Consider the following 21375-nt stretch of genomic DNA (forward strand, 5'->3'; position numbering starts at 1 on the left):
TGAGGAGTAAGGGTACAGCAAACTGTACATCATGGAGGTGACAGCTATGGGTGTCAGATATTAGCATAGTCTATACTGCAGCCGGGAGCAAGCTTCCCACCTCAGCTAGATAGACTTGTACCAACAGGCTTGAGCTAGCAGTATGGATATTGCATGAGAATGCTTGAGAGCCCATGCTGCAATGACATCACTGCTATTTTTAGCATACTAGCTCAAGCCCTGCACCCATGAGTCTGGTCTAGGTGATTTACCTCCAGCTACAGCACAGCCTGATGGGAAGTGGCTCAGGCCTCAACACAGTCCCAGTGGAGAACTTTGAGTGCTTGCAGGACAAGAAAATGGACTATTTAACTGAACAGTAACCCCCTCTCCCAGAATCTTGCCCAAGGCAGTGCTATTGCTTGACAGCAGGGGGAGTCAATCCCACAAGGCTGTACAGAGACAGTTTGAAGAACAACAGGAGCATAAATGCCATCCCTTCCCTGTTGCAAACCTACATAGGGAATTTGAATGAAGCACTACTGCCTAGGCCACCTAACTCCCCCATTTAGACTTCCTTTCAAACCCATACACACTCAGCTGTGGGTACAGATGAAGCTTCCTGGATCCTGATGCTCCCCCAGAGCTAATGGCCTCACTCACATCTCAACACAAGTGGGAGTCTCAAGGTAGCTATTCAGCCCCTATCTCTGCAGTGGCATCTGAGCACCAGGAGGCATTCAGAGAACATGCCTAAGTGGTAGCAGCTGGGGCTAAGCAGGTAGCCTAGCACTTAGGAAAAGCACTTGGGATATGGAAGACCTAGGTTTGAAATCCCTTCTGATTTAGCCTACCTACTGAGCAGAAACCATAAAGGGCTGTGCCTAACTCTCTTTGAGGGGTTAGGCTTAGGTCCCCCTCCTTCCCTCAGCATTTCCTACTAACTAGCTTGGTTTGCTGGCATCTGGGAGTTTGGCTCGTTGCCTCAACAGCATTTAGGTGCCTAAGTCCCACAGGAAATCAATGCCATGGCAGGGAACCTGACTCCCTTTCCACTGCCTCTCTTTCCTGTCAGGCTGACTCCTAGAATAATTATGGCATGCATCAGCTTCTCTTTAGGAAGGGAGGTATTTTTTTTTCCCTTCATGAGCAGCAACAACTTGATTGAGCCTGAACCACTATGGCATTTTATTAAAGAGTGGGAATTTAGCACATTCTCCTTCAACAATCCCCCAAATCAGCACCAACCCTTTGCCCAGAAAAAAAAAATTCAACTGATCAAGAAGTTCACTGCAACAGTGATCATCTGCAGCTTGCAAACAACCTGAAATAACTGAGTAGTTATGATTGGTGAGGCTTGAGAAACTTAAGCCACCCATCACGGAAGTCAATTACACCCACACAGACATCCCCTCCTCTCAAACAGATCACAAGGGAGTTGTCATCTGATTTTACCAGAGTCTTGCTTGAAAGCTTTCCTTCCCACCATTTTTCAGAAAGCAAGTTTAGTGTGAAAGACCAGTAGGTTCTTGACAGGGAGAGTGCACAATTAGCTGTATGTACTAGAATAATCACATAAATGACCCAGCCTCAAAATATGCAAAGACTTCTGTACTGGAATTGGCTTAGGAGCAGCTCACCCTCTAAAAACTTTAGCTTAGAAGATTTAGGAAGCAATGGTCAATCCAATGCTCAAATAGTTGGTGTCCTGGTGTAGGAGCACAAAGCAGGACAAAATATGTGGCAATCATTGGCCTATGGCATCATCTGGCTCCATTTCATTAGTAAATATGGGAAGTGGGGCCCTATCCCTCATGCAAGTATGAAAAAAGTTATTTCAGCATGCATTAAACCTCCATTTCAAACTGTGAGAAGAATGTAATATTTGTAGTTGCCTAGATTCTGTTAAAAACACTTAAAATTAGAAGTAATTTCACTAATTACACTTACTGCTGAATGCCTTTTATTTACTTATTTCTAAATGTTTTTCCCTTATTGCTATGTCAGACCCCCAAAGAAACAGGACAAGCTAACTCCATAAAGGGGAAAGAATGAAATTGACACCACACCCACCCACCCAACAAATACAGGATGCTCTTTACGATACCGTTGTTCTGTAAATATTCAACTTACATCAATTAGCTGTTATTTGCAACAGTAGGTAATGTGTATGTTTAAGTTAACAGTGTCCCTTTAAGTCTAAAAAGCTCTGGGACTGTTTCAAACAAAGACTGCTGCTAGCCAAAACCATTTACAGGAAAGGGAAACCATTTCTACACTAACCCATTGGAGCTGCTTATAATGTACAGCTATTTGAATTGTAACATTTAACATAGGGGAGATTTAGACTCCCACTGAACTACCAATAGAAAGAACCAACTCTTCCTTGAACGAATGCTCCAATTTTTCAGATGCCGACCAGGAACAGCATTTTGCAAAGTATCAATTTTAATTTTATTTGGATATACCTCCTGGTTAACGCTTAAACTCAGTTTGCTTGAATAGTTAATCAACAAAGTTACTCTGCAGTTTTAAAATGTTCATCCTACATCTTAAAAAAATATCCAAAGTTTTGCAATCTTATTTGGTTATTCCTGAACTTTATTTTTAAACATGTTTAAGGATACAGAATTTAAGCATATTAGAGTTACAATTTGTATAATAAGAGTAGTAAAAAGTTGAGTTTAACAATCGATTTTTATCGATATACTTTACCCTTTAAAGCACTTTAACGTTTAATGCCAATATTAGCTAAACTTCGTTTTCAAGTGGCTTTTTTTTTGCCAACAAGATTACTTGAACAAAAAGCACACTACCACTAAAATAGTCAATTTTCTAAATATACTGTTCTAAATATATGGTTACAAAGAGAAGGCAATAAAAATACTTATTCATCCGAAAAAGAACATACAAAGAGCAGCAATATGTTCTAGATCATGGATAACTGATATTATCACTTGCAGAAGAAACACTTATTAGTTTCCTTTTGTTGCAATGGCTTATAACCATAGAAACAGTAGTAAATTAGAGTAGCATGATCCTACAGAAAAAGAGATCAGCAGAACTTTGTTGAAAATTTCACATTTGTAAAAATCAGCATTAGGCTACAAACAAGTCTTACGGTTGCATGAATAAACAAGATAACGTGTTGAATGGTAACATTCCCAGCCATGATATATAATGTAAATGCTCAATGCAGCATATCTCCTCTTGGACTCAAGAAATGCTCATGTGCAGAATCCAGAAGTTGCTGAGTATAATAGCCCAAGATTAGCTGAGTTCTCATATGCATATACAATACAATGGCTTTAAATTTAGACCTCAGGGATTGTATGGTCCATCAGACTTTTCATGATGCCAGAAGCCATCCTGGGGGAAGGGGAAAAAAAAAGTCCTTTACTAAATTTAAAAAAAAACTTCAAACCCTTACTTTGTTATTAAAAAAATGCAAAGAAAGAGAAACCAAAGAATACTTGACATTAAGTTTTAAATCAAAGCATTTTGTCTTACTAGATTAACAGCAAAACATTGCAGCAAATGATATAGAAAACTAGCAGGTAACCATGCCGTTGGCATTTTATTCTACCTTGTACGTTATGAAAGAAAACAGAATATTCTAATATACTTTGTGTATGGGTAAAGAACTGGGAGGTGTATTCTGCCTGATGTCAACTACAGAGAAACTGCTGAGTGTAGCAGCTAAGGATAACTTTTTCCATCCTCAACTTTGAAAGCAATATGTTTTTGTCATACTGCAACCAGAAGAGGTGCTCAGGTAGTGGCAAAGGCTTAAAGCACAAATGAAGATGGCAAAAATGTCTCAGTTTTACAGAGAATAGTGGAGTCCTAGTCCATCTTTAACAGAAGCTGGACTAGTTTTAGTGCATCACCATGGTCTAACTGGGGTGAGCAAACTTTTTGGCCCGAGGGCCATATCTGGGTATGGAAATTGTATGGCGGGCCATGAATGCTCGCGAAATTGGGGTCAGGGTGTGGGCAGCAAACCACTGAAGCATTTGAGATTTCAAATACATTGCTATATTCAAAAATCCATTAGAACTCTGAAAAATTATTTGGCTAAATTTCAAAGAGGGCTGTTACTTTGAAAAACGTTAATGAAGCAGAAAGTTACATATTATTGATTTTTTTTTTGTATATGAGATGTAGGAGACATCTTTCAATTTGACTGGAATAACAGGATTAAAGACAATGATTTCCCAGTCCCAAAAGACTCCATTTCAGGTTTACAATTGTTTGAAGTAAAAAGGTATTCCATTTCTGTAATCAGCTACTCTAACATTACACATGAACTCTGCCCAAGTCACAACAGGACTGAAATGAAATACAAATCTTGTCCTACAATAATCTGAGATATAGTCTAAACTGTGGGAATTTTATAAGTTACACACTTCCCCCATAAAGCTATTCCAGTGCCCTAATTCCTTGCCACTAATTTCTTCTGTAAGTTTACTCTGTTTTGTTTGCAGAAAACATGTTTTCAAACTTTTGTCTTAAAAGGATCCATAGTCATCCCCCACAAATTCAGATTAAATCATGTTAGTGAACTGAAAACACATGACAGCAACGCCCTTGGCATAAATGCATTTCCACATTTCCTGATGCCAGATTTGGCATTTTCTTGACTCAAACACACAAAATGCATTTGTGTTTGAGAGTTAAAATTTACCCTAGAACCAAAGGAGTAATCGTCCATTGGAATATTGTTTCCACAACACTTAAGAAGCAGATTCGTGCAACTAATTAGCTATATTTAAAAAATGAATCAAAGTTTTCTTGCTTACCTCTTAATTATATGTTCAAAGATATATGAAGGCATGATAGTAATTGTCACAACATTCCCAGCTGTTGCCAATATGTCTGCAATTTGGGAGTCCTGTTAATGAAATACAAATGAACAAAAAAACCTCATGATCTGAATTCCTGAAATCCTTCTGCATATAGCTACGGACCATAAACAGGGCAAAAAGAACCTTTTCAAAATATCTGCAAGGAAACACTAAGGGAAGATATCTAATGTAGACTAGGACCAAACAATAGCTGTTAGCATAATTAAAAGATCCCTGGTCTTGGAATACAAAGGTCAGCATGTACCCAGACACAAGGACACCCTGGACAGGAAGCCATAAATTTACAGGGCAATCACTCTCAATGTTGATACTGGCAAGGGAACATCTAACAAGATGTACCTCATGTCTCCAGATGGAGAAGGAGAAGAAATACCACGCACACATTTCTTAGAGAAATGATACTAAAACAGAGAGTTTAAGAAAGTTGATGACAAAAACCTAAGGATAAAGCTAGGTAAGAGCCTAACTCTTAATAGCCATTTCTATCTGCTAAGACACACAGAAAACTGGAATAATCAGATAGACCACCTTCAGATATTGAGATGTTAAAATTTTGTTGAGCATTCTTGATTACATGGACTGGTAAAAAGTCACATCAATAAATGTTCAGAATGACACTCTCTCATACCATACTTGTGATCTTCTAAAAGCCCCACTCCCCTCTCAGAAGAGTGCAAAGATAGGACTATTGTTACGCTGAATTTATTTTTGTAAAGCACATTACTTTACCTTCAGTCCAATTACATTCTGGCCATTAATTTCACACATGTTGTGATCTGTAAGAAGACCATTTCTAGCAGCAGAACTGTCTTTTACTATTGAGGTTACTTTTCCATTTTTGAATATGAAGCCAACATGACCTGTGCTGTCCTTATGCATAGTAAGAGTTCGTTCAAAAGGCCTGTAAGAAATATGTTCACAACTTATTATTGTACTATATTCACTAAGTATTCAACATATACTGAACAATTCCACAAGATATTATAGAGTTACTACTAAACGCTAACAGCTCTGCAAGTTTATGCCATAATATATTATAACATTTACAATATCTTTGACCTACAAGTATTCTTTTTGTCTGAAATGTCTGTTCTCAATATTGGTACTATCCACCTTCCTAGCTAAAATATTTATAAAATTATATAGATTAAGATACAGTACGTTCCAGAAGTCAGTTTTGATTATTCAATTTTATGAGTAATTGCCATTTCAGTTTCAAGTTATGATTCTAACACACACAGTTCACTTCAGCGTTGAAAGAGACTATGGTATTTTAGGTGACTAATGTACTCTACACACCCATACTTTCAACTATATGCTGAAAGTGGCCTGATATAACCAGCTACTTCACTTAATATTTTAAGCTTATTTTTTCACTCAGGCGATAATCATTGTTCATTGGCTTTTTACCTATATTCCCCTATGACACAGGAAATACGTAAGTATCCCACCCTCTTTAACATATGTACATTTACATTTTAAATTACGCGTTCTTGTAGAATGGATTGGTCACCAAGTGTTACAACTAAAATAGCATTGTCATATATAGTAATAACATTGGTCAGATCACTGATCTCCTTTTTGAAGGCCTAATACTTGCCCACATACAAACTTGCACTGATGTGTTTTTAAATCAGTTTAAGTTAACAAGTGCAAATGTGTATGCAGACACTTATTTCAGTTTAACTAACAATGTCAAAAACACACCTCTAATTAAACTTGCACGAGTCTGTATTGCTAAAGACCTTGGTTTAAAGCAGGGGTGGGCAAACTTTTTGGCCCGAGGGCCACATCGGAGTTGCAAAACTATATGGAGGGCCAGGTAGGGAAGGCTGTGTCTCCCCAAACAGTCTGGCCCCCCTCCCTATCCGCCCCCTCCCACTTCCTGCACTCTGACTGCCCCCCTCAGAACCTCCCACCCATCCAACCGCCTCTCAGGACCCCACCCCTATCCAACAGCCACTTCTCCCTGACCTGACTGTCCCAACCCCTATCCACACCTCCACCCCTTGACAGGCCCCCTGGGACTCCCACACCTATCCACCCCCCGCTGCTCCCTGACTGTTCCGACCCCTATCCACACCCCCACCCCGTAACAGGTTCCTGAGACTCCCACACCTATCCAGACCCCTCTGTTCCCTGACTGCCCCCCCGAACCTCTGCCCCACCTGACTCCCTTACCATGCCAGAGCCAGCCATGCCACCCAGCAGGAGCAGTGGGCCAGAGTGCTGGCGGCGCAGCGTGCCGTGGCTGCAAGGAAGGGGGACCACGGGTGAGGGGCCGGGGGCTAGCCCCTTAAGATATATGTATACTTTTTTTCCTATTCAAAAGAGGCCTAGACAGTAGTAGCAAAATTGCATTGGCAGAGTTTGAGAGAAACTCTGCATAATACCTGCCTGAGACAGAGTTAGCAGCCCTTGCTAATGCCAACAGTCTTAATTTAACAGATTTACTCATGAAATATTAGACAAGAAAAGGAAGCTTCTGAACTACTTAGACTGTAAGCTCTTTTGGGCAGAGATAGTCTTTGTTATGCGTTTGGTGCTTAAACACAGAAGAATCCCACACCTGGACGAGGGGCTCATGGTGCTACTGCAATACAAATAAGTAATAATGAACAATCACTTTCCTTTACACTTGATAGTTTTACCTGTCACGAATTATCATCGAAATTCTCTCCCCCGAAGCCTGCTTGAGAACTTTATGGGATTTCTCAGAGCTCCATCCTGCACAGTTTTCACCATTAATTTGCAGAACTTGGTCCCCAAACCTCAGACCAGCTAAAGATGCTGGAGAGTTGGCTTGTACTAACTGGACAAATATACCCTAAATGGAATGATAAAAATTGATTATTCTTGAATATTAACAGTCAGAAAAAGTTCCCAGTGCCTATTTTACACATAACAAAGTATACATAAGCAGCAAGCAGAAGATGAGTTGAACAACTATGCCTTTTGAAAATAAAGATATACTCAGGAGATGAATAGGCAATAATTTTTTTTTTAAATACATACAAAGGTGACCTACAAAAACTAAAAGGCTTATTAATCCTTTTATGATACAATGAAGGCCTGAAATCTTGTTTTTCATTTTTAAAAATGAAGCATTACCACCACAGAACTATCAGGAAGACTAGTCTTCACATCCCCTGATTTTACGGCAGGATCTCTTGGTCTCAAAGCAGGTTTATTGTGAGCTTTAAAGACTTGCATTAAAGTGGTGAAGGATGGTGAATCATTAGCAATGGATTTTACGTATCTCAAATGCTACTCTGAGATAAACAGGTGTTAACACAGTTGACTGAAAATCCCTTCTTCTCTCAGCTACTCAGCTTTGATTCCTGTGAGGTTATTTAGTAGTGCTTCAGTCATCATGGACCCTGTCTACAGTTAAAAAGCTAAACTAGCAATGCTGGGAGCCCTAATGTAGTTGGGGTTGTGTCTGCAATTATGGTTAACACCATCATGTTGATTAGATTTGCCCCCACTTCACTTTCATGAAAGGGTGCTGAAAGCTAAACCCCACCAGTGCTGGGGCACACAACACCTGTTCAGCTTAACCAGTGTTGACAATAGTGGGATGTTTCCGAAATGCAGACAAAGCCTTAGGGTTTTCCAAGGTAGACAACACCAGAATTTCTATTTTAAAAAAAAAAGCTGTAAGATAGTTATACCTTGGACAAGCCCAGTTTCTCCTGATTTTGCAGGTCACTTAAGAATGTGACAAGTTTCACAGTTGGGAACAGTCAGTCAGAAACCACAATGGAGGAGAGACTGGCTGCAGAGAAGTTATAATGATTTCTTTGCACATTTGGTCACCACAAAGGAAAACAAGAAAAGCATACTTTGGTGTTACTCTTTATAGATAGGTTTCAGAGTAGCAGCTGTGTTACTCTGTATCCGCAAAAAGAACAGGAGGATTTGTGGCACCTTAGAGACTAATTTATTTGAGCATAAGCTTTCGTGGGCTAAAACCCACTTCATCGGATGCATGCAGTGGAAAATACAGTAGGAAGATAGATATACACACACAGAGAACATGAAACAATGGGTGTTCTCATACACACTATAATGAGAGCGATCAGTTAAGGTGAGCTATTACCAGCAGGAGAGGAAAAAACCCAAAACCTTTCGTAGTGATAATCAAGATGGGCCATTTCCAGCAGATGACAAGAACATGTGCGGAACAGTACGGGGGAAAAAACATGGGGAAATAGTTCTGCTTTGTGTAATGACACATCCACTCCCAGTCTTTATTCAAGCTTAAGTTAATGGTGTCCAGTTTGCAAATTAATTCCAATTCAGCTGTCTCTCACTGGAGTCTAGCAAATACTCACCAGCAACCACATGCCACACAACAAAAACACTAACCCAGGAACCTATCCTTGCAACGAAGCCCATTGCCAACTGTGCCCACATATCTGTTCAGGGGACACCATCATAGGACCTAATCACATCAGCCACCCTATCAGAGGCTCGTTCACCTGCACATCTACCAATGTGATATGTGCCAGCAATGCCCCTCTGCCATGTACACTGGCCAAACCGGACAATCTCTACGTAAAAGAATAAATGGACACAAATCAGGCGTCAAGAATTACAACATTCAAAAACCAGTCGGAGAACACTTCAATCTCCCTGGTCACGCAATTACAGACCTAAAAGTCGCAATATTACAACAAAAAAAACCTTCAAAACCAAACTCCAATGAGAGATTGCTAAATTGGAATTAATTTGCAAACTGGACACCATTAAATTAGGCTTGAATAAAGACTGGGAGTGGATGTGTCATTACACAAAGTAGAACTATTTCCCCATGTTTATTTTTCCCCCCGTACTGTTCCTCACACGTTCTTGCCATCTGCTGGAAATGGCCCATCTTGATTATCACTACAAAAGGTTTTTCCTCTCTCTCTTGCTGGTAACAGCTCACCTTAACTGATCACTCTTGTTATAGTGTGTATGATAACACCCATTGTTTCATGTTCTCTGTGTCTGTGTCTTCCTACTGTATTTTCCACTGCATGCATCGGATGAAGTGGGTTTTAGCCCACGAAAGCTTACGCTCAAATAAATGTTAGTCTCTAAGGTGCCACAAGTACTCCTGTTCTTTAGAGATAGTATAGGCCAAATCAGAGCTTCACTTTCCCTAACGTTCCCCATCAGAGTATATGGTCTTAATCTAAAGGTGATGCAGGCACTCTTACAGTGGTTAATAGCACAATGAGAAATTAAAATTGCAATGTGTTACCCAGCTAAAGTTTATGAATGAAGACTAAAGCTACCGAGCTATGACCAAAATGCCATTTATCAAGTACTATAGCAGATAGCTGAAAGGTGTCCAATATCTGTGATGCTGCACCCCATATTCTTCAGTGATATTAGCATATGATTATAGCATAATTATGATGCATTTTGTACAAAATGAGTCGTGTGAGGTGTCGTTGGAAAAGTTACGATTTGCTGAATATGATTCGTATGCATGTATCATTTTTGTATCTAAAATTAAGAATATTGACTATGTATTTGTATTTCAATTGTGCTTACTTTGGGTGACACCCACAACTAGCCTTTCAGGTACAACAATGAAGAAACCAGATGGGGCTGATGGCCCATCAGCAAAGACAATGGACTGTGGAATAGCTTAACTTTCCTGTGGGCATTTTGGCCAGCCTGTAAACAAGAGCTGCTATAACAATGCAAGGGCATGTGACCAGACCACATGTCTCAGGACTCCATCTTGGATGTCAGTATTTTTCCACAAACCAGTTTGGGAACCAAGTTTTGAAACAAAAGGGTTCTTGCCATATGCTAAAACTATATAAGGCAGGGGAGTGACATCATCCGTGCTTCTTTCCTCCCCACACAAGACGAGTCCTAGAAACACCCGAGGAACAAAGACTGAACTGGGGGGAAGTGCTAGATCCAGGCTAAAGAGATTTCTAGCCTGTATATGAAACAACTGGGCATGCCAAGCTGCAAAGCAAGTGTAACTTGTGCCTTAAGACTCTGTAGCCCACTTATATCATCTGTCCGCGTGAGATATTAATTCAAATCTTATCTTTCGAGTATGTTAAGCTTAGTTTGCATTTTTGTTTATTTACTAGGTAATCTGCTTTGTTTGCTATCACTTACACTAACTTAATCTATTTTTTATAGTTAATAAATGTTTTATGTTTTAATCTAAATCAGTGAGTTTCGAGTGAAGTGCATGGGAATCTTAGCTCAGAGGGGCTGGTCCATTTCCTCTCCACACTGAACTGGAGGTGAACTGGATAATAAATTCATACTGGGTTGGGGTTTGGACCAGGGCAGAACAGCAACTGGTGGTTATTTTGGCTGTAGCCTCTCTATTGTTGGTTCACATGCAGTGGCTGGTCAGAGAACTGCAGCTGTGAGTTGTCCCTACCTGTGTGAATGCTGGTGGAAGTGTAAGACTGGGAGCATGTCTGCAGCTTGTCACAGCAGCATAGTGTGAGAGGGAGCCCAGGCTGGTGGGTCAGAGGGCTGAGTGGTACCCCAGTTCGAGGTGGTACCCTGGTGGGGAACCTGTCACAACCTGTACTTTTTATATAAAAAGGTGCGATATGTAAACTTGGGTACTAAACGTACAAGTAGTACATAATGCTAGTTGCTTCTATACATTTATATAAAAGTAAATCATTAGGTAGTACTTAAGTTTAAATCTCTAATCTATTAGTATATTTTGAAAGTGTTAACAGAAGACAAAAACAGCAGCTATAGATAAAAAAAGACAGAAGAAACATTATGCACCAGATAGAAGTTTATCCCATTTCGTATTAAACTTCACACTCCCATACAATTTCACTTTTCATTACAACAGGATTCAGTTACTGATCTACAGAAGCAAGACAGATTTAAGTTTCCATATACTTACATTGTCTATAGATTTAAGACGAAGTCCAATTTTTCCATCCTGATCTTTACACACAACTACTTCACGGATGCCTTGTTTAATTTCTGCTCTGCGAATTCCAACATCATTTCCAGTTACTGGAGCCACCATGTAATTCACAGTGGAAGGTCTTGTTACCAGTTGCTGCTGATTAAAAACCACATCATATCAAACTACTTAGAACAGCAACTTGTGTAGACATCTGAACAGGACAGGAGAGTCAAAATGAAATCACATTTTCACACAAATAAATGAAATTTTAGGATGTCTTACTTCTAGTTATTTTGGGGGCAATAAAATTGTTAAGGTTCAGTAAAAATTTCTTTATACAAAGTTCTTACTGAAAGGTAAGCTCTAGAGATGGAATGACTTAGCACCTTAAGATCATTAATCCATCACTGATTAACTATGGTAATTACCAGAAGTATAATCCACTAAATAGAATATGTGGAGTCCTATTTTTAAGGGCAAGGTATTTTGTTAATAAATACCCTGTCTCTGTATTTTCTAAAGATCAGGTTTACTTGAATGGTACCTACCCCCTGAGATTGTGTATCTGCAACCATTGGCAAGTTTCTCTGTACTTCTTCTTCATTAAGACTTAGGCCCATGTACTGAGCAAGTTCTGGGTATAGCCTGGGATAGAGGCCTATTGAAAGAAAAAAAATGCAAAGTAAATGATTCACTATTTACAATATAGAAAATACTTAGTATTTTAGTGAATAAACATTTACTGATTTACTAGAAGAACACTGTAGATTATGTTCCTATATGTTACTTGTCTGTTCCAGTACTTTACTTCAAGGTCAGCTGCATCAATAGCAACAAACTTTGCTTCTGAAAGCACACGCAATATCATCCATTAGAACAATACTGCTATTTTGTCACCCATCTTAAGATACTTTACTACTACTACATTTTACATAAAGCACTCTCCATTGTTGAGGTAATTTTTAGCCTTTTTTTAATCCTAGCTGAATCTATGCCATGCCATTTTTAGTTTCCAGTAATTCATGAAAACAAGGGTGAAGGGATTTGTCACCACAGACACGAGGTGAGAAAGCACTTAAAAGCTAGACTGTGCTCTGGAAGTCTCTGAGCAGAAGGCATGCGCTTCAGTTCCCCAGGCCTGTGTGGAGGGGGGGAGGGGGACCATTTCCCTTTCACCCCATTCCCAGGACTGTATGAGGGACTCTGCATTGGGAGGGACCCAATCTGGATGGGCATACACATGTTGCAAAGGAGCAAAGCATCCGATCAGTAGTTCTCGCAGAGACTCAGAGACTGCACACAGACCATCCTTGCTTTTTGCAGATCCCCAGGCACCCGTAGAATTTTGGAAGGCAAGAGGCCATAGCCATATCCTGTCAACAAGGGAAATAACAACAACCCTAACGGAATTCCCTCCCACTGTACCTCTTTCCACAGGTTTTTACCAGAAGCATGCCCAGTATGACCCTCAGTTAGTTCAACTTTCTGGGATGGCTATACTGAATATGTTTAAGCAAAGGTTAGAAAAGCATGAACTATTCATTCTCTTCAATACCTATTTGTTTTAGCAATTAGTTGATGCATAAGTGAAGAGTGAAAAGAATAATCTGTCCTGAAAAATAGTAATTATCAGATTTTAACTAACTGTGGTGTCAATTTCCCTAGGAAAACAAGATATTTTGATTACTTAAAATATTTTAAGTATAAATTCAGTATTTTATATTACTGATGAGACTATTAAGTACCCCGACACACTGTGTAGTACTAGCAAGTTAATGGCGCTATGAAAACCTTCTGAATTTCCTATCTTGCAAGTTCAAAAATGCTGAGTGTTACACAAAGGATTTTGCATTTAAAGCTACTGTGAATTTGCTTTTCATTGTCCAGTGTTTTAAGTATTTCACCGTACCTAATGATGAATATATTTTTGCTTTCAATAGTATCAGCCGACAGTAAACATCTTGATACTTTGCTCTAACACAATTCACTTCTTACAGTTATATGAAACTAAGGCACACAATCCACTTTATAAGACCGTGTTCGGCCAAATCATACTTCCATGGGGGAAAAAAAGCCCTCAGAAGGGCCAGAAAGCTATTAGTTGCAAGTCAGTTTCTGTGGAATAGCAACATCAAGGGAGCAGAATGTGCTGTCCCATAGAGCAAACATGGTAAAAATTGGAAGTAGTCATTGTTTTATTACAACAGGAAGAAAGTCAGTTTTGTTGAAAGGAAGTGGTATAAAAATATTTTAATACTGAGTTGGTTGGTCACTGGAAATTTCAGAAAAGCCAGGAAGATGTTTTTTAAAAACAAAAAACTGTTCAAAGACATTTAACACTTAATAGTTTAAAGCCATAGAACTTTACTCAACTATGATGGAGAAAAAGCCAATTTTTTAAAGAATAGTTCTGCTCAATAACTGTGCAGTTGGGTGACAAAATATCCCACCAAAAAAACAAACTTAATTATAGTGGAGCAGCAGCACCTCTATAACTAAAGGTTACTTCACAATATCTGTTTAAAGGTTACCTTTCTTAAATCCTCTAAAACTGACATGCTTAGTCGGATTTCTATGAAATTTAGTATGCCTTGGGAGGGTGTAGAGCAGGGTTGGTGAACCAAATGGAGTCACTGAGCCCAGGGTGCCAGAAATATAAATTCCCCACACAAAAAAATGCAATATTTTAAAAAGTTTGTAGGTGGGATTTTTTTTGCCCAGAGCTAAAGGCGGCGGGTCAAAATAGTCTAAATCTGTCAAATCTTATCCAAGATAGTGCATGGCACCCATGAAATCTCAGGGGGGAGGGACGGACCCAAACTGAGAACAGTAATAAGAAAATGCACCGATACCGAAAATGTGCTAGGTTTCCATTACTGCCATTTTATCTTTGAAGCTCCACTCTTGCAAGTGCTCTCAAATTGAAACATTTAACCGGATTGCTCTGAAATTCGGTGTGCTTCATGGGGGCACAGAATAGCATTAGGTGATACAAACTTGGGGTCATATGACCAAGGGATTCCTGCAATGCACCCCTCCCTCCCCAGGTTTCCTTTTGCTGCCTTGTACTGTTAAACTGAGAGGTGCTAAGGATGGGATTAATCAACAGAGCTCTGGATGGCTGTAAACTCTCACCCTTCAGTTAACAAAACTAAGGATAAATTAATCACACACCCTCCACCTACGTAGTTTTAGACTGAATAGCTGGAGGCTGCTATAATCTAAGCCCCGGTCTACAGTAGGACTTTAGGTCGAATTTAGCAGGGTTAAATCGATGTAAACCTGCACCCGTCCACATGATGAAGCCCTTTTTTTCGACTTAAAGGGCTCTTAAAATCGATTTTCTTACTCCACCCCTGACAAGTGGATTAGCGCTTAAATCGGCCTTGCCAGGTCGAATTTGGGGTACTGACGGTATTGGCCTCCGGGAGCTATCCCAGAGTGCTCCATTGTGACCGCTCTGGACAGCGCTCTCAACTCAGATGCATTGGCCAGGTAGACAGGAAAAGAACCACGAACTTTTGAATCTCATTTCCGGAGACTGCGGGAACTGTGGGATAGCTACCCACAGTGCAACATTCCAGAAGTTGGCGCTTGCCTCGGTGCTGTGGAAGCACTCCACCGAGTTAATGCACTTAGAGCATTTTCTGTGGACACACACACACACACGAATATATAAAAACGATTTCTAAAAAAACGACTTCTATAAATTTGACCTAATTTCATAGTGTAGACATACCCTAAGAGTCATGGATGGCAATTTTATTTTGGGGATAATGTAATCAGTCACTGAGGGAAAAAATTAGACATGTGAATGCTTCCTGGGAGAGTAGGCATATTAGGGAGGGGAGGAAGAGAGGGGAAAAGGGGTTGGGGCTGCAGCAAAGAGATGAGGGTTATGTGGATGGATGGCACCTGCAGGTCTGCCAGTACACCCTGAGCCCTGTGCGCTACCAATACTGCCAGTGCATCCCAATTAGGACGGAACGCTATAGGTGACAGTGAACAGGTTGTAAAAAGGAGACAAGGTGCATCTGCATTTCAGGAACAGTGGGGTGGACATAGAAAAGGTGTGTGTTAACAGGGCATATTGGGGCACTGCTGAAAGAGAGCAGAGTTAAGGTTGAATGGGCAATCTTAACTCTGCATTTCCTGGTTTTCAGAAGTTTGAGTTTTGCTAAACACAATGTTCTGCAAGGGAACAACATACCACCAAGCAAACAATGCTGCATTAAAATATTTTTTGCCATTGAATCTTATAGTGACTAGTTCATCACAAACTTGGGATCCATGCGGACATCATCATCTTGAAGTCAGAATCTTTGAAAAGCAGTTTCAGAAGCATCCTTGTGCATCCCCACCAGAGGTTGAACGGCCAGAGTGGCTACAACCCACCCTTAGTTCTCTTTACCTGGGATTTTGAATTGGCAAGTGAATGACAGAGGTTTGTGGGATCTATGTGGACAAGAAAGAATGGCTCAAAGAAGCATAATTACTTTAAGGTAAGTAAACTGTTTTTCCTTTAAGTTTGTGCGCACATGTGAATTGCATTCTAGTCTAGGTGACTAATAAGCACACATGCCAAACTTGTTGGGGGGCGGGGGGGAGAGGAAATGCAGAAACTGGCTTGTTTTTGGCTTAATTGACTTGTGAGTTGATTATTGGCTTGTAGCTTTTTTTTTTTTTTTTTTTTGGATCAGCTCCTAGCAAGCAGGGGAAACGGGGGTGGAGGGGAAGCAGGAGCAAGAAAGTTAGGGGTACACAGTGGGCCCATCACAGTTCCAGGGCGATCTAGTCAGATAGAGTGTTGGGGTTCTTAGGGATTAGCTTGTTTTAGCATTGTTTTGAAATGGGATTAGCTTGATTTTTGGCTTATTGTGAAAATCGGGGTGCTTACTTACCACAACTGTGCTAATAAGCAGTATGGAAGATGGGACTGAGGAATCTTAACTGCCACTAACAATCCCCTATCAAATTTTGCATCTGATCTCATAGCCAGGAGAAGGGCAGTGTTTAACAAAAGTAAGGGGACTACCACAATTAGCTGCCTTGCAAATTTCAGATATGGTGATGTGTCCACAGCATGCACAAAATGCAGATTGTGCAGTAGTGGAGTGAGCTTTGGCATTTGAAGGAAGCGGTGTATCAGTCACATTACAGCAGATTGAAATACATGCATAATTCTTTTTTATATTCTCTGGGAGAGAATGGCTTGACCCTTAGGAGTACCAGAGATGGCAAGAAAAAGATGGGAAGACTGTGTAAAGGCTTTATTTATCTTATGATGAAGATACAAGATCTTTGAAACATCCAGGATATAGAATTTCTTCTTTCCTGAAGAAGAATGGGGTTTTCGAAAGAAAACAGGTAAATCAACTGTAATTCAAAATGAGAGTGACAAGTTTGGGAATAAACTTGCGATGAGGTCTTTACACCAATTTATCTCTGTGGAACATTGTGTGAGAAGGGTCAGCCTTACGAGACTGGAGTTTGTCATCCTTCCGCCTGACATAATGCTGACTAAAAAGGCTATCTTGAGAGTAAGGTAGTGCAAAGTGCACTCCAAGAGGCTTAAAGGGGGGCTTATAAGGACAGTGTGGAATCTTAATATTGTAGACCGTTATCTAACTGCTGGGTAAGTATGGAGTAGTGATGGTATATGATGGTACCGAGGGGGGGGGGAGAAGAGACGGACGGACTTGAGAACACTGCAAGGTGGCTTTTGATAGAACTGAAAAAAAAAGTCCAGTGCTTTACATAACGAATATAGTATAGGGTTTTTTGTTTGTTGGGGCATTTTTCCCTTTTGTCCAGAGATGGTCCAGGTGCACATACAATGCATCTGTGATCAATGTCTTCATAGGAGGAGCAGAGAAGGGAATCTCTTTGAATATTTTTGGGGTCTAATGACCCATTCAGTGCCAATAAACGTGTCCCGACACTTCAGTCACATGCTTATTTGATGTCCTATAAGGTAATACACCCAGCTTTAATCAGCCTTTTAATGGACCCAGGTGAAGTCTGACTAATAGTGTCACATAAAAGCAAGGTGATGTGAGCTAAAAGTTTGAGGCAGTTTTCTTACTGTAGTTGACATTCATTTTATGAAGAGAAAAATCTGCCTTTGGCAATATATGTTTTTGCTGGTTTGGAGTCCACTACAGCTCTTATAAACTATCATTTATGATGGACTGAGACAGAATTTTTCACAAGTTATCACGAGGCCCAGCTAGCTGAACAAGACAACGTAGTTCAAGGCTATGATGTCTCCTTAGATCAGCCAATCATCTGGTTATGGGTATATGTGAATGCCCTGTTTTCTTGGATGTGCCACCACTACAGCGAGGCATTTTATAAAGCCTCAGTGCTATAGAGAGACTGAATAGCAAAACCTTGGATGGGCCCTACTGTGAACCTACTGTGCACCAGGGGATGGCAATATAGAAGAATGTGTCTTCAAGGATGACAGCCAACCAACCAGTTTTGAGCATGAAGGGACAGGATGATGGAGGCAAGATACCATTTCTTCCTTTAGATAATTTTCATTAAAGGTCCTCGAAGGACAAGAAAGGGGATGGATAGGGGTTAACGACTGAAACTGGATGGAACAGCTACAGGAGGTAACAGAAAGATGGGTATTGGAAGTGATGTCCCAAGTCGAATGGGAGAACGAAAGCCAGTATCTACAAGACAGAGTTTGGAGATGGCTTTTGAGTGACTTTAGTGTGGTTTTCTACCTTCACATCAAACCTGCTGTTCTGGAAGCAGCTGTAGACTGCTCAACAAACAAGGAAGATTCTCTTGGACAAGAGAATCTCAGCTTCTCCCTTGTTAGGTACTCAGAAGACCACTGTTGAGAGAAGGCAAGATGTCTTCTGCCGCAATTGACATCCTAGTATCTGAAGGTCTTACAATTTGGGGCTGAGGTGTAGATGCCCCCAAAAAACTATGTGGGTCTGGAATCCTATAGGGAGTGTAGTGATTCATCCGTGTACAAGTTAAATAAATCTGTGCTTTCAAATGACATCCTCAATCGCATTTCGCTGAACGCCAGAGACTTGCAGCAATGAAGCAATGGGCAGCCGCCACAGATCAAGCTGTGTCTTATTTGTCTATTGCTGACTGTACATGTTTTAGCCACAAGTCCTCTTCAACCACTCTTCAACCAATTGAAATGCCTTTCAATTCCCCACTCAAATCTCAGAGGAGTTTAGCTAGATGGAGAATACCTGACCCCATGTGAGATATTTTGCATTTAAGCCCTGATGATTAGCAACTCATAGTTCCAGTGATCCTGAAAAATAGGCTTTTCTCCAAAATAAATCTCATTTCTTTTGTCTTTTAGAATGTTCTTAAATTGCTTGGTCTTTTCATGAACCACATTAAATCATCAACAAACCCAATGTTGGATAGATACAGAACTCCTTTTGGGGTAACCAATGTTTCTTTTCTGCTGTCTTAGCCAGAAGAGGCAGCGTGGCTGGTGCCTGTCACAGAGTCTTTGCTGGATCTAATAGGCCCTCACTAATTGCGGTCCCAGCAAAAACAGAAGAATATAGAATACCAAAGAGCTTGTGAGATTTTTTCTTCTATCACAGATGTTCTATCTTGAGAGTCTCAGCAATGAGGAAGAGCAGCTCCAGCCGTGCTCTAAAGTCATCAAAGGCTGATACATGATCTGAAGGGAAAGCCTCATTCGGAGAAGCTGAAGATGAGGTGTGTTGCTCAGGGGGTATGAATGCCCATTCCTCCTCTGCCAGCTGCTGCTGTTGTTCTTTCCTGTCTGCAGATAAAGATCAAGACCCTCTATACTTCCTTCTATATCATTTAAGAAGGATCAGCCCCTGGATGCAGGTCCCTGGTATGCCTATAGGGCTAAGGCAGAGCATTACATTGGTAAGGCTTGTTCTGATAGGATTGACCAGGCCATTGCCCTGCCAGACAGGAAGACACTGGGGCTCTAAAACGGAGTCCCTGGTCTGCAGAGAGAAACCTTTGCCTGACTGGTCAGAAAAAGGTTCCCTGCTGGATAGTGGAGATGTAGTACGTACTGGAGATGAAGAACAAACATCTTCTAGAGGCAGGACCAATCTTCAAGACAGCCTCAGTACTGGGAGATCAGAAATAATGCAGTACTGAATGTAAATAGGGGTGTTAAGGGTGGTGCTGGGACATAATTATCTCCTTCAACATTGAATCAGGTGGTACATTTAAGGCCTCCATTGACAGGGCCGACGTTCATGCTGATGTTTACTAGTTACCAGTATTTTCAGGTATGGGTACCAAATGTGACTTCAGTTCAATGGCCACTGCTAGTCAAAGATTTTTGACCTGAGGAGCATGAGGTTCATGCAAAATTAGATGGGATCCATGTGGTCACATACTCTAAGAAGAAACATGTTTTTATCATGAAAAGTGGCAAGTCAGTTTGTATCAGTCTTTAACACCTTTCCAAACACACGGATCTTAAAACATCAGCAGGAACTTCATGCAGAAACTTCATACTGTCACACAATTCCACTGTCCTGGCTTCTCCTCAGTATTAGAGATAGGATCCCTGACCCTGTCCCAAAAATCCCCCTTCATTTTATGACTGTGTATGCAGAGACGAAAAATATGTGAAGATAATGCTGACAGTCCTCAAACTTGCAAATCTCCCATGGATTTCAAGGGTGATAATGGCAAAGAGCCACTAACTCCCCAGCTTCAGAACTGTAATCACCTGAAAGAGGTATCCACAGTGAAGAGAAAGGATGAAAATATATGTATTTTCCACACAACTCCCTCTAATTTCCTTTCCTTTCCACACAACCCCCCCTAATTACTTCATTTTTAAAAAATTCTGCAGCCTACCACCCAAATATTTGCATTTCCAGAGGACACAGTCTGACCCTTAAAGAATTATTTTGTTCTCCTATACAGTACAGTTTGACTGTACTTCAAGCTCCCCTCCAAAAGAGTGTTTGTTTACAAAGTTTCAGGATTTTACATTTTTTTTTTTTCAAAACATCAACTTTTTGTACAGTACTTAAACTTACTTCCATCTTGAGGGATGGGAGTGGAGGCTTCAGACAAAATTGCTGGATTGGAAGGGTTTGAAGAAAAGGCAGTCTGGGCCTAACAGGAAAAAGGAATTCACATGCATCATTCTGTACAAGAGAGACTATTAGATAATTATGTAGTTGCAAGGTCAAATGTTCAGGTTTTTAGGAAGTACAGCTCGTTACATTAAAAAGCCAAAACTTCAGAACTCATTCTTGGATCTGAACACTAATTCATATAAATGGAGTCTTTTTCAATGGTGTTAAAAATTGCTTAATTAAAATAAATATCACTTGTCAAAGGAGCTTACGGCTGTGACTTTCTACAGAGAAAAAGCAAGGGCAACAGCACAAAAAGGTAGTACCTTATAAAGAAAGAGGGTTGGTAAATTAACTAAGTGTACTTACTAAAACAGACTCAGAATTTAAGATATTTACACTAAACTTCTCATCCAGAATACATGATGAGAAATCTACACTAATAATACACTAAGAAATTTAAGTTGTTCTGAAATGGCACTGTTTAAATGTAATATGAAATTTATAAAACTTCAGCAATTGCAAATACCCAAAATATTTT

At 40.2% G+C, this 21375-nt stretch overlaps 1 protein-coding gene across 2 annotated transcripts in view; it reads right to left on the bottom strand.

The window, feature by feature from the left end:
- Positions 1-2559: 2559 nt before the first annotated feature.
- SDCBP (syndecan binding protein) overlaps positions 2560-21375 on the bottom strand; it is a 32272-nt gene continuing 13456 nt past the window's right edge. The window contains exons 3-9 of one of the 2 annotated variants that reach the window (XM_084621614.1): positions 20793-20871; positions 12303-12412; positions 11746-11907; positions 7499-7674; positions 5577-5748; positions 4782-4873; positions 2560-3348 (exon numbers count right to left, since the gene is read on the bottom strand). In XM_084621614.1, coding sequence (XP_084477740.1) covers positions 3294-3348; positions 4782-4873; positions 5577-5748; positions 7499-7674; positions 11746-11907; positions 12303-12412; positions 20793-20871 — 846 coding nt within the window. In that variant the 3' untranslated portion in view covers positions 2560-3293. Of the gene's footprint in view, positions 3349-4781; positions 4874-5576; positions 5749-7498; positions 7675-11745; positions 11911-12302; positions 12413-20792; positions 20872-21375 lie in introns of both variants that reach the window. The other variant, XM_084621613.1, reaches the window with a different exon arrangement.

This window comes from Lepidochelys olivacea (genome assembly GCF_965140295.1).
Source record: "Lepidochelys olivacea isolate rLepOli2 genome assembly, chromosome: 2".
Classification (NCBI taxonomy): Eukaryota; Metazoa; Chordata; order Testudines; family Cheloniidae; genus Lepidochelys; species Lepidochelys olivacea.